At 32.3% G+C, this 12,884-nt stretch overlaps 1 protein-coding gene across 1 annotated transcript; it reads left to right on the top strand.

Moving 5' to 3' along the window:
* Nucleotides 1-6,577: 6,577 nt before the first annotated feature.
* LOC145088609 (uncharacterized) lies at nt 6,578-9,296 on the top strand. The gene is made up of 6 exons (XM_079026981.1): nt 6,578-7,096; nt 7,880-8,008; nt 8,096-8,216; nt 8,308-8,389; nt 8,499-8,652; nt 8,810-9,296. The coding sequence occupies exons 1-6, from the start codon at nt 6,803-6,805 to the stop codon at nt 8,942-8,944; spliced, it is 915 nt and encodes a 304-aa protein (XP_078883107.1). The 5' UTR covers nt 6,578-6,802; the 3' UTR covers nt 8,945-9,296.
* The last annotated feature ends 3,588 nt before the right edge of the window (nt 9,297-12,884 follow it).

Below are 12,884 nucleotides of genomic sequence, written 5' to 3'. Positions count from 1 at the left end.
TCTTTCTGTAATACTTTAAAGTTCAGGGGCCAGAAGCGTAATAACAAAGAAGTAGGTAATAATGGTTGACTGGTAAACTAGTAGAAAGCAATAATAGAAAATTGTGTGGGATCCACCCAGTTATTAAAAATATTTTGTGGAATGATTGGGCACGTAACTAGAAGAGCGTCTTCTTAGGATACTCCTTTATCACTGGAAAAGGAATACATGCTCATTTTGGTCCCTAAGTTTTAATTTATTGTTAAAGACCGTTACCAGTATTTTGTTTTATGCAATTTGAGTCACTTGTAGGGATACTAAGAAAACTAACCATTATAAACAAGGTTCATAACAATATAACCTAGATTTTTTTTAGATTTGTAAAATGGCCACTGATTCCGGAACACCACGTTCCAGACTCTTAAGGTATGTTATGGAGTTGCATAGAGGACTAGAGGTTGGTGAGATAAGTATGCAGGACCGACCCTTTGGGGGGGGGGGGGGGGGGGGGTCGTCTAGGATCCCAATTTAATATGTCGACATCTGTTAATAAGAAAGTCGTTTTATATCAAAAACTGAAAAACGTCCCTGCACACTGGTAATACGTCAACCATCTAGTTGATTTACACAATCTTTTTATCTTTTTTTTTTTCATCAATGTTGGTTTTCTTAATAGTCAATATCAAGTCGTTTAAAAAAAAGCGTCTCAATTCATTTGGTAAGATGTCTTTCTTCGAACCAATTTACCAGGGTTCTATCCTATGGAACAACGCTTTTTTCTTTTTTGTCTCGTTGTTGTTTTCCTTAATAATCTATAATAAGTCGGTTTATGTTGTTAAACAAAATCGTCTTAACTCATTTGTTAAGATGTCCACTATTTAACTGATTTGTTCGTATTCGATCATTTGCAGCAACTCTTTTGAGGGGACCTTTTTTGGTTTTGCTCCGAGCCTCAAATATGTTTGGTTCAGCAGTCCTAACAGTACCAAAATACACATTTTGGACACAATTCCAAATGGTTTTCATAATATTTCAACGAAAAGTTGGTGATAGTGACATAAACTCATTCCATAGTCTGAAAGAAGAGACGTTCCGAACCGGCATCATACATTTTTGATCGAATGTGGTACGTTCTAGACACACATTTTTTAATGATTTTCATATTCACCTTTTGTATTTGTTAGTCATTTCTATTTTTATGAATTATAAATACATATTATCAACTACAAATTATTTTTATATTCACCTTTTGTATTTGTATGCTTAATAATTCTATTTTTGATAATAAAGTTTTAAATACCAAAAGGATCTTTGGCCTAACGGTAAAGAGTGATTCTCTCAAATGAGAGGTTATGGGTTTAAGTCTCACAGGAGACATATATGTAGGGCCGGCCCAAGGCATGGGTGGCTTGGGAAACGGACCAGGGCAGCACACAATTGAAGGGTAGGAATTTCAGTCCAAGTGCATGTATAATCTTATCGGTCCAAGCCCATTCTCCATATTCATTCCAAATCGGCACGATGCAAACAGTAACCTATGGCGGTAGCGGTAAATCGGAAATCAAATAACAACAGATAAAGGCTAGTACTAGGTTACTAGCGTGGGAGACGAGGAGGCAATTGATTTTATCGATAATCATGCCTCAACTGTGTTGGAAGATTCAGATCTCCAAGATGATTTCAATTGGATTTTGGGTCACTTTGTTACTTGATCTATATTTATGTTAAGTTTTTTTGTGTATTCACACAGTCTTTTTATATGGATCGTTTTCTTTCAGATTTCAGATCGTAGATATCTTGGATGGAGAAATTTGTACAAAAGAGAACTTAAATAATGGAATCACTTCCCATGGCTTCTCCAAGAATCGCTAGTCTAGGGCGGCTTTGGGGTTTTATCATCAAAATAGTATACTTCACGATCAAATGGATGTAATTTAAATATTGTTGTTCTTCATTGTTTTCCCTTTGTTAGCTAACCAGAAAGGTATTCACTTTACTCTTTATATATTAAAAAAAACAATCATTAATATTAGGTAGATTCCTCTTCCCCCCTCTCACCTCCCTATTTTGCATGTCTTTTTTTGATCTCTGACTCACTGTCTTATCTGATATTAGTTCATTTGGCAAGATAAACAAAAATCAGATATTAAACTGAAGTATTACAAAAATGTAGTTTTTTTATGTCTAATTTATCACCGCATGTTAATGGAGGAGCCTGCATTCTATGGTAAATTAGGGTTGTCCAATCTTTTGGAGTTGATGGAAGAATGCTTGAGAGAATGTCATTTTCGGTGTGTGCTTTTGATTTATATAAACTAAAACATTAAAAACTTTACTTCTTTTTTATGTATTTATCCATAATATTTTGTCCCACTATTGTTTGGAAATCTCATTGAAGATCCATAGTCTTCTTTCGAGTCATATATTGTTGATGTTGTCAATTTAAGATTAATCATGGTAGATCCAAAGTTGATGTTTGGTTGTGTTGTCTGGTTGTCGTGTGTAACCAGGATATGTTGTTTGTTGCTATTTCTTGAAGATTTGGGTTTAATTATTATGGTTCTTTATCTCGTTTTATCATCTTATATCTTTGTATTATTTGATCTGCTTATATATCTAATGTACTTAGGTTCTCATTTAGTGGTTTTTATTTAATAAAATTTTATTTTCGTTCAAAAGAATTTTGAATATGCTTATCCTAGTAATATACTCATATGTCTATTTTTGCTAAAACTTCTTAATAGTTGCTGTTAACAAGCATAAAGCTCTAGTCAATTTGGCACATTTTTTACAATCTGGTTATATTTTTGAATTGAAGTGCTTAACTTTGGACATTCTAATGTGTTCAGTAATTTATATGCTATAAACATAGGGGCATATTTAAGTCTCTTTGCCCGGGGCAAAAAAAAAACCATTGGACCGGCCCTGCATATATGGTATTTAGAAGTAGGTTAACTAGTTTGCCGTTTCATTAAAAAAAGTATAGTTTTGAATTCATTTTCTTTGTTGGGTTAATATTATAAAAGCTCTAAAATTTTAACGCGTAATTGGAAAAAACCCTGATATTTTTTTTATTATTGTTATGGCCACAAATTTCTCGCAGAATTATCACTCTAGCCCACTTAACGAGTTCCATGGTTAAGTTGGTTAACTTTTTTGCAAAATTAGTCCTAAAAAGTTCAAATTTAGTCTCTGAGGTTTGAAAAAAATTACACCACATGGTTTTTTAACTTTATTTTCGTTTTTTGTATACTTTATTTATTTTCGGTTTTTTTATAAATATATGTACATTTTTTATTTTCTTTTTATATATATACTTTATTTATTTTCATTTTTAACTTTATTTTTCAACAATTTTTTAAACCTTTTTACCATTTGTTTTATGTTTTTTAGTGTATATATAGAGTATATTAGAGTTTTTTTTAGGTTTTTTCATATTTCTTTTCGTATTATATTTTATTTTTTCACCTTTTTATTTTTTTACGAAAAGAAATATTAACAAACCTAGAAAAACTCTAATATACTCTATATATACACTAAAAAATAGAAAACAAAAGGTAAAAAGGTTTAAAAAAATTGTTGAAAAATAAAGTTAAAAAATGAAAATAAGTAATATATATATATATATATATATATATATATATATATATATATATATATATATATATATATATATATAAAGAAAATAAAAAATGTACATATATTTATAAAAAAACTGAAAATAAATAAAATATACAAAAAACGAAAAATAAAGTTAAAAAACCATGTGGTGTAATTGTTTTCAAACCTCAGGGACTAAATTTGAACTTTTTAGGACTAATTTTGGAAAAAAGTTAACCAACTTAACCATGAAACTCGTTAAGTGGGCTAGAGTGATAATTCTGCGAGAAAATTGTGGCCACAACAATAATAAAAAAAATATCAGGACTTTTTCCAATTACGCGTTAAAAATTTAGGGCTTTTATAATATTAACCCTTCTTTGTTAGATAAGAGAGCTTCCAAAATAGATGTTATTTAGAATGCTTGGATGCAATGCTCCCTGTATAGTATCGTTTTTATTATTAGTTCTAGTAATTGCTAGAACTTGAATATATGCATCTATAACCGTTCAAAAAAAAAACCATATTATCAACTATGTACAACTAAAAACGAGTTCATAACCTCCCTCTTTGTTGTCATAACTCGAATGAACCAATCCAAAAATTGTTACCCACATCAAGAAAGATGCGAAGGACCATTTTGAGTTTTTCTTTGTTGCTCTAGAATGCATGGTAAGACATACTCTAATACAACATTTGTTTGCTTGCAGTTACAATTTCAATAATATTGTTATGATTTATGTCCAATAATTTATAGGATCGGGCGTTTCTCAACTAAACCAATGATTTATACTAATTGCGTTACCAATGATATTCATAGGTTGCACCTATCAAAAAGGGGGAAAATGACTTAGGAGGGTAACTACCTCTTATCCGTGTTCACATATTGGCAACTTCTTCTTTTTTGTACATAATAAAGCAACTAACTTGTTTTAACTATTTATATTACACCAATATTACCAGCTAATACCTATTTTAACCGGTAACTCAAAAGGAAAATGACTTAGGAGGGTAACTACCTATTATCCGTGTTCACATATTGGCAACTTCTTATTTTTTGTACATACGAAGGCAACTAACTTGTTTTAACTGTCTAACATCCCAAAAATCATGACCAAAAATTTCGTTTTTAATTTAATACTAAAACCATAATTGTCAAACCATTAATTTAATACTCTGGCATCGGGCCTCGCCCGGTATCAGGCCCCGCCAGGCATCGAGCGCCGCTTGGCATCTAGCCCCGCTCGGTATACATATATGTGTCTCTTAGGCCCTGCATGTCTCCGGGCCCCCCCGTTAAACACATACAATCATATAACATGCTAACACATAAAAAAACATACTCTACTGTATCCCTATCCTAAGAAACATACTCTACTAATAATGAGATATGGAACTTCGTCCGTACTCAGCTAGTTCCAGCCAGGGCTTCAGGAGTGCAAGGTGAGTCTCCTTACTATGTGAATGGGTCTAAGGCCACAATCCCAACCCATGTAGTCTATGAGTAGTAAGACCCGAGGGTTAGCCCTAGACATTGTATGCTAGTATGTTATTCCAGACCAAGGTCTGATGTTGGGCGGGTGCCCGAGGAATGTTTGCATGTTAGGTTATACTTATTCTATGTGTGATACTTGTATGTGCCTGGTAGAGAGGTGAGTGTGGGAGAGGTCCCGTATCTCATTACTAGCTGAGTACGGACGATGTTCTGTATCTCATTATTAGCAGAGTATGTTTCTTAGGACAACGATACAATATGGTATGTTTTTTATGTGTTAGCATGTTATATGATTGTATGTGTTTAGCGGACAGGGCCCGGAGACAGGCGGGGCCTAAGAGAGACAGATCTGTATATCGAGCGGGGCTCGATGCCAGGCGGGGCCTGATGCCGAAGTATTAAATTAATTGTTTGACAATTTTGGTTTTAGTATTAAATTAAAAACGAAATTTTTGGTCATGATTTTTGGGATGTTACACAGTTAAAACAAGTTAGTTGCTTTCTTAGGCACAAAAAATAAGAAGTTGCCAATATGTGAACACGGATAAGAGGTAGTTACCCTCCTAAGTCATTTTCCCTTTGAGTTACCGGTTAAAACTTGTATTAGCCGGTAATATTAATGTAATTTAAACAGTTAAAACAAGTTAGTTGCTTAATTATGTACAAAAAAGAAGAAGTTGTCAATATATGAACACGAATAAGAGGTAGTTACCCTCCTAAATCATTTTCCCTAAAAAAAAAGACTACTTACGTAGAATGTTCCTATTGTTGCTATGGACATAAACCATTAGCCCATGCCTCTAACCTACTATGGGCATGCCACAATGTGTCGGAATGCTCCCACTATTATATTATAACAATATAAATAGTAAAAATGGTTAGATAAAAATACAAGGGTTTGAAAAGACATTCAATTTTACTGTATCCTAATTAAATTTTAAAATATTTGTATTGGTTAAAATTTCATTGTTTTCCAAAAAAACTAATTATAGATAGTTAATTATAGGTTGACTTTTTATAAAAATGATATGAGTCTATCATTGTTTTTCGAAAAAACTGATTATAGGCTCAAATAAAAAACCTTAAAAATATGTTTAAATGGAAAAATATAGTGTCTTTTTAACCAACCCAACACTAAATACAAATGATGATCCAAGTGAAATAATTGAAATGAGAACGAAGGACAGATTAACCCAGGAGCACTTTCTTTCAGTAATTTACTCTAAAAGAAAATACTTTATTATTTGATAAGCTATCAAAATAAAATCCATAAAGTTTCAAAAAGATATGATAGGCTCATGTCTCACAACTTTATATGACGCCAAATTTCATGTGTTCCACGGCTTTTATTCGTTAAAGAACGTAACAAATAAACCGAACAACACGGCAAACAAGGAAGAAAAGACAATTCTATCCCTGAACTCCGATCCCATCTCCACGTCAGCTTTAGCGTTTCCCCACTAAAGTATAGAAGCGCGTGGCTCTCACACTCTCCCCATCTTGTTCAATCCTTTCCTTGAGGCGCCATCGCCTTGACCACACCTCACATCCTTCTTAAAATCTTATTCCATTCTATATGCATACAAATGCATAAAACGAATCATTACATATTTGTACATATATATACACAGACAGAGGCAGTGTACGACCCCTCGAATCCTTCGTGAAATCCTCGGTTCAGATTTCAATCTAAGTTACTGCGTCTGTGTGTTTTTCCGGCAGCCGGTGATGGCGGATATTAGCCAAGCAGCAACTGAAGTGTATGCGCAGACAAGGACCTTACAAGTATGGCGGTCACTGTTGAACTGGTTGACTTTCTTCTTTCAGATCTTTGTTCAGATCGTTAGAGGCACTCCTTCCGTTGCTTCCTTGATCAATTATTCTTCTTCGTCTTCTTCGGCGTCGTTCAAGCCTTTGCCTGACGTTGAATTTCCTGAATCTTCTCAACCGTCAACATTCTCTGCCGCTTCCGTTCATATTCCGACCGCTTTGGCTGATTATGATTGTTCGGCAAAACTCACGGTACGCTTAGTTTTAGTTTTAATTTCGTATTAGTTTGTTGATTGTTCGTTTTGATTTCGTTACGACGGTGACTATTCATCTCATTTGTGTTGATGTTTTATTGGATCGATGTGGTAAGTGTTGGCATTTATTTCTATCATGAGTGTACTTCAACAGCTTTACCTTGTTTAGAATACCAATTTTTTGGTTCTGCTTGAACTTTTTGCATTGAGCTATACAACCTGAACAGAGGTTAAGCATTTATATGCTTGTATGAATGAGATATAGACAAACCTTTGATAGAACAGCAGCAATCCATTCCGTGGAATTAATGGATTCATTGTTTGAGAAGTAAAATTAATACCGTGATTAGGTTTGCTTGTATGGTATGAATTAGCACTAATTGATACCCAGAATTTAGTGTAGCTTAAGAAAATCTAGAATCTAACTGTGTGGCATTAAGGAAAGTGGTTACCCATTAAAGGTTTGTTCTTTTCTTCTCCCATCACAATCTTAATTGCTTTTGCTTTTTTGCTTTTTTGTATTATTAACTAGGTTGCCTTTGCTCCTTTAGGCTTTAGTTATGCTGTCTAACTCAAAGTTTTTCATATACTTGTATACTTAAGACTTAAGAGATAGACAATATGTGGGACCCCATTAGAGAATATGCAAATTGTAGTAAGAATGTTTAGTCTTGTCTCCCTTAACATCATGGAGAAAGATTTAAGTCAGTGTTGATTAAAACATAACCTTTGAGGAAATACTAAGAAAGCTATTGGATTGTCTTTCAATCTGTGGCTACAGGTGGTTCTTGACTTGGATGAAACTTTAGTATGTGCCTATGAGACATCTAGTTTACCTGATAGTGTTCGAATGCAAGCTACAGATGCTGGATTGACATGGTTTGAGCTAGAATGCATAGCTTCTGAGAAGGTGAGAAACAGTTCTATTCATACATCAGTCTTAATAATCTTTTCATTATTCATATAAAGTTAACTGATAACATATTTGGATTTGAAGGAACATGATGGAAAGCCCAAGATCAACTATGTGACAGTATTTGAACGCCCTGGACTGCATGAATTTCTTGCCCAACTTAGCAAATTTGCTGATCTTGTACTATTCACAGCAGGACTTGAAGGTTTGCTTATGACTTTTCTTTTTCTTGAATATCTGATATTGAATTTCATCATCCTTTTGATTTATTGTTATTTTGATTTCTACCACTCCAGGATATGCAAAACCACTTGTTGACAGAATAGATGCTGAAAACAGATTTAGCCGTAGATTTTATCGGCCTTCAACAACTTCCACGTGAGTATAATATATTCTGATAATTTGTAGCATTTCTTTGTTCTTTAATGTAGCTTTGATTTTATACTCATGGGGATAGTCTGTATTGATCTCTGTTTAAAATTCACAGGGAATATAGAGAACACGTGAAGGACCTTTCTTTTGTATCAAAAGATTTTTGCAGGATTGTTATTGTTGACAACAATCCATTCAGTTTCTTGTTGCAACCAGTGAATGGAATCCCATGCATACCTTTTACAGCTGGACAACCACGTGACAACCAGGTATCTACATCATAATTGCTAAATGCAAGAAATAACAACATACTTTCATATATTTGTATGACTTTGTTATTTCAAAGTAGAATGCTGTTTTTTGCATACAAATCTTATTATGAATGATAATAGTTTACTGAAAAAGATACATAAAAAATGAACACAGCTTCTGGAGGTGCTCCTTCCTCTTTTGAAGCAACTTTCAGAGCAGAGGGATGTAAGGCCAGTGTTATACGAAAGGTTCCGCATGCCGGAATGGTTTCAGAAACACGGAATCCCCATTTCCAATTCCACCTGGTAAAGAATGGTATTTGTATTTACTTGAATCCATGCATTTTGTATAGCTATTAGCCCCATTATATATATATATATATATATATATATATATATATATATATATATATATATATATATATATCATTTTGTATACAGGAGAAGAAGATTCTTTTTTGTTATTGTTTCCTTAATTTGCACCAGATGCAGATGCATTATCAAATTCGTATTCTTGTTGTAATTTGGTATATACATATACATATATATAGTTTGGATTTTGGAGGGTGTGGTCTTGGTAGCGTTGTCTTAATTATGATTTGAATCCCATTTTAGATGAATAAAGGAGCCATGCACCCAAGTGGACATGGTGTTAAAGAAAAGATGTTCTCTTAAAATCTAAAGAAGCAAAATGATAATTTGCTTCATGTTATGCGCCTCTTATCTTGTCATTTTAAATGAAGGGTCCCCAACAACACATGATTAAATGATTAAACGAGTACGCAACTTTTTCCACCTTTTGATTTGTCCCCACCAATTAGTTTACATAGAGGACAAAAGCGTACTCTTCTCTTGGATAGAGATGCACCAACACTATTTTTAGCTCGGTTTAAGTCCAGTCCTAAATGATATACAACCTTGTGCTATTTTAACCCTAATTTTATTTTTTGTTTCTTATTTGCCATTATATTTTAGAAAACGTTTCATTTTCGGGTCCTTAGCTAACGTGTCGGTTTCATATTTTTCTTAGTTTGCATTTAGGTCCAACATTTACGTATGAGGTTGCATTTATCCCCAATATTTTTTTTGTTCTCAATATGCCATTATTTTTTAGAATGTTTTCATTTTAGCCATTAGTCAGTTACAAATAGGTATTTTAAAACGTAATAACTTAAAATGAAAAAGAAAAAAACGAAAGCAATAGTCAAAACTACGACTTTTCCTTGAGGACGAGGAGTATTAGCTAATAAGCCTATGATTCTCTTTTTTGTATAATCAGTGTTTGTTGTATTTAATGTAGTAAACCAAGACATCTGATAAACGATGTAACATGTTAATCTTTGAGCCAATAAAAAATGTCATTTCTTTGGTTTCTCAATAAATATGTCATTAGAAATATTTGGTTTCTCAACAAATATGCCATCAGAAATAACAAATTGTTTCTTAGATGAGATACGAATGAATTAACAATTTTGATTTGCTTAAAGATTAACATGTTATATTGTTTATTACATGTTAAGGATTCAAGACTTACATTTGGTATTTTTCTTTCATTTTAAAATAAATGTGTACATTAAATACAACAAATACTGATAATACAAAAAAGAGAGTCATTACCTTACTAGCTAACACACCCCACCCTTCAAGGAGAAGTCGCGGTTTCTTTGGTTTCTTAACAAATATGTCATTAGAAATAGCCAATTGTTTCTTAGATGGGTTATGTATGAATTAACAATTTTGATTGACTCAAAGATTAATATGTCATATAGTTTGTTAAATGTAACATACTCAGAACTTATATTAGAAAATTTCCCTTCATTTTAAGATACAGTGTGCATTAACTACAACAAACACTGATAAAAAAAAAATCATTGACTTAGTAACTAACACGCCCCGCCCGTCAAGGAGAAGTCGCAGTTTCGACTCTTGTCTTTTCCTTTTTTTAATTTTAAGATATTACGTTTTAAAATACCTGTTCGTGATTGACCAATGGCTAAAATGAAATTTTTTCTAAAAAATAATGGCAAATGAGGAAAAAAATATTGGGGCTAAATACAAACTCATATGTAAATGTTGGGACTAAATACAACTTATATGTAAATGTTGGGGCTAAATGTAAACTAAGAAAAATGCGAAACCGACATCATGACTTGTTGGTGACCGGACAAAGGCACGAAAATAAAACGTTTTCTAAAATATAATGGAAAATGAGGAACAAAAAATAAAATTGGGACTAAAACAAAATAAGGTTGCGTATATAATGATGTGGGGCTGTTTGATATTTGCTTATTGAGCTAGTTTTAATTGAGAAATGTGTAAGAGTTAGACACAACCTAGAATTGGCCGAGTAAGAGACATATCAGAAGAGTCATGATCGAGTTAAAGACTTCTAAATATAATAGCAAACGGTCTTACTCGACAAGTTAGACCCAAACTCTTATCAGGCCCAATAACAGATATATCAAACACACTCTTAGTCTCTCAGTCTAGTTTCAAGTAACGACAATGTGTTTTCATCATGACGTATACTTTTACAAATAATATTAATTTTTGTAAAAGATTTTTATATAACGCTATAGTGATTTATACGGCTACAAATTAAAAAACATCCAATAACATATTATTCACTTTGATATAATTTACAGTCCCAAACTACATATATAAATTAAAAATCGGAATATATATATATATATATATATATATATATATATATATATATATATATATATATATATATATATATATATATATAATTTTTCAAATTTCAAGGGGAAATCTCCAATAAGGTTTCAATATTTTTGGTCAGTTAATTCTCACATTTATTTTTTAAATAGATAAATCTCAATTATATATTTTTATATGATAATATGTCATTTTCTGTTGTAAAAAATAATAATAATAATAAGAGTTGTTTCGTTAATTTGGGTCAAATATAAAATAATTGGGACTTTTCTGTTCAAAAAATAGAAATTTTGATTAAACCATAAATTGCCCAAAGTATTTCGGAGATTTTCCATTTTCAAAATATGTAAATATTTAATTTTCAATCATTAATATTGAATATTTATTGTGCTTAAACGTTTATGTGAAAAAATTAAATTTAAATAACTTCTATAGTAAAAAAAAAATGTCAACTGAGAATATAATTGTTAGTTAGCCCTTTAAAAGTTGGTTGTTTGAAATCAATTGTGGTCGATTTGTATTAAGTTGTGACAACTAATGTTTATTACCCAATTATTTAAAGAGAAAATTTTATAAAGTAGTGGTAAGGTCAACCTTTTTATATGGATATGAATCTTCGTCCATAAAGAAAAGATCACAAAAAATGGTAAACCGTATCATTGAGCGACCCACATCAACCCGTCTCAAGGCGTATATTGGAGGTCAATCATTAAATACTAACAATATTTTGAGTTTGCCAAGATTTGAACCCTGGACTTCCTGTGTGGAATTTCACTCAACCAACTCCCATCGTTAGGTGGCGGGAGAAAAATCATAAGAGAAAAATGGAGGCTTCAAAAATATGAATGTTGTGTTTGACATGTTGTAGAACATTATTGGATAGAAAACCAAGCACATCTTTTAGGAATTTATTGGGAGTGATACCGATCATTGAAAAATTAAGGTAATGAAATCAATAGGAAAATCATAAAGAGAAAAATGGAGGTTGCAAAAATGTGAATGTTGTGTCGGACATGTTGTAGAACACTGTTGGACAGAAAAAGAAACACGTCTTTTAGGAATTTGTTAGGAGTGATACCGATCATTGAAAAATTAAAGGAATGAATATTACCATGGTTTGGGCATATCAATAGGAAAAATCATAAGAGAAAAATTGAGATTGCAAAAAAGCGAATGCTTTTCTAGACATGTTGCAGAACATTGTTGGGCAGAAAACCAAACACATCTTTTAGGTTGGGAATGATGACGATCATTCAAAAATTAAGGGGATGAATATTACAGTGGTTTGGACATATCAATATGAAAAATCATAAGAGAAACCTGGTGGTTGCAAAAAAGCAAATGTTGTTCTGGACAAGTTGTAGAACATTGTTGGATAGAAAACCAAACACATCTTTTAGGTTGGGAATGATGACAATCATTCTAATATTAAGGGAATGAAGATTACAGTGGTTTGGGCATATCAATATGAAAAATCATAAGAGAAAAATGCAGATTGCAAAATGTGAATATTACACTAGACATGTTGTAGAACATTACTGGACAAAAAACCAAACACGTCTTTTTTA

The sequence above is a fragment of the Lactuca serriola genome, chromosome 2 (genome assembly GCF_051521515.1).
Source record: "Lactuca serriola cultivar US96UC23 chromosome 2, Lser_US96UC23_V15, whole genome shotgun sequence".
Classification (NCBI taxonomy): domain Eukaryota; kingdom Viridiplantae; phylum Streptophyta; class Magnoliopsida; order Asterales; family Asteraceae; genus Lactuca; species Lactuca serriola.
The sequence above is the reverse complement of the archived record's forward strand: the minus strand, read 5'-3'. Positions and strand labels throughout refer to the sequence as shown.

What these genes read in the sequence shown, in the direction of transcription:
- LOC145088609 (XM_079026981.1), top strand. Translation starts at nt 6,803, where the DNA reads ATGGCGGATATTAGCCAAGCAGCAACTGAAGTGTATGCGCAGACAAGG. An exon ending in ATTGTTCGGCAAAACTCACG is followed by an intron (nt 7,097 to 7,879) that starts GTACGCTTAGTT and finishes CTGTGGCTACAG; the next exon opens with GTGGTTCTTGACTTGGATGA. An exon ending in GACAACCACGTGACAACCAG is followed by an intron (nt 8,653 to 8,809) that starts GTATCTACATCA and finishes AAATGAACACAG; the next exon opens with CTTCTGGAGGTGCTCCTTCC.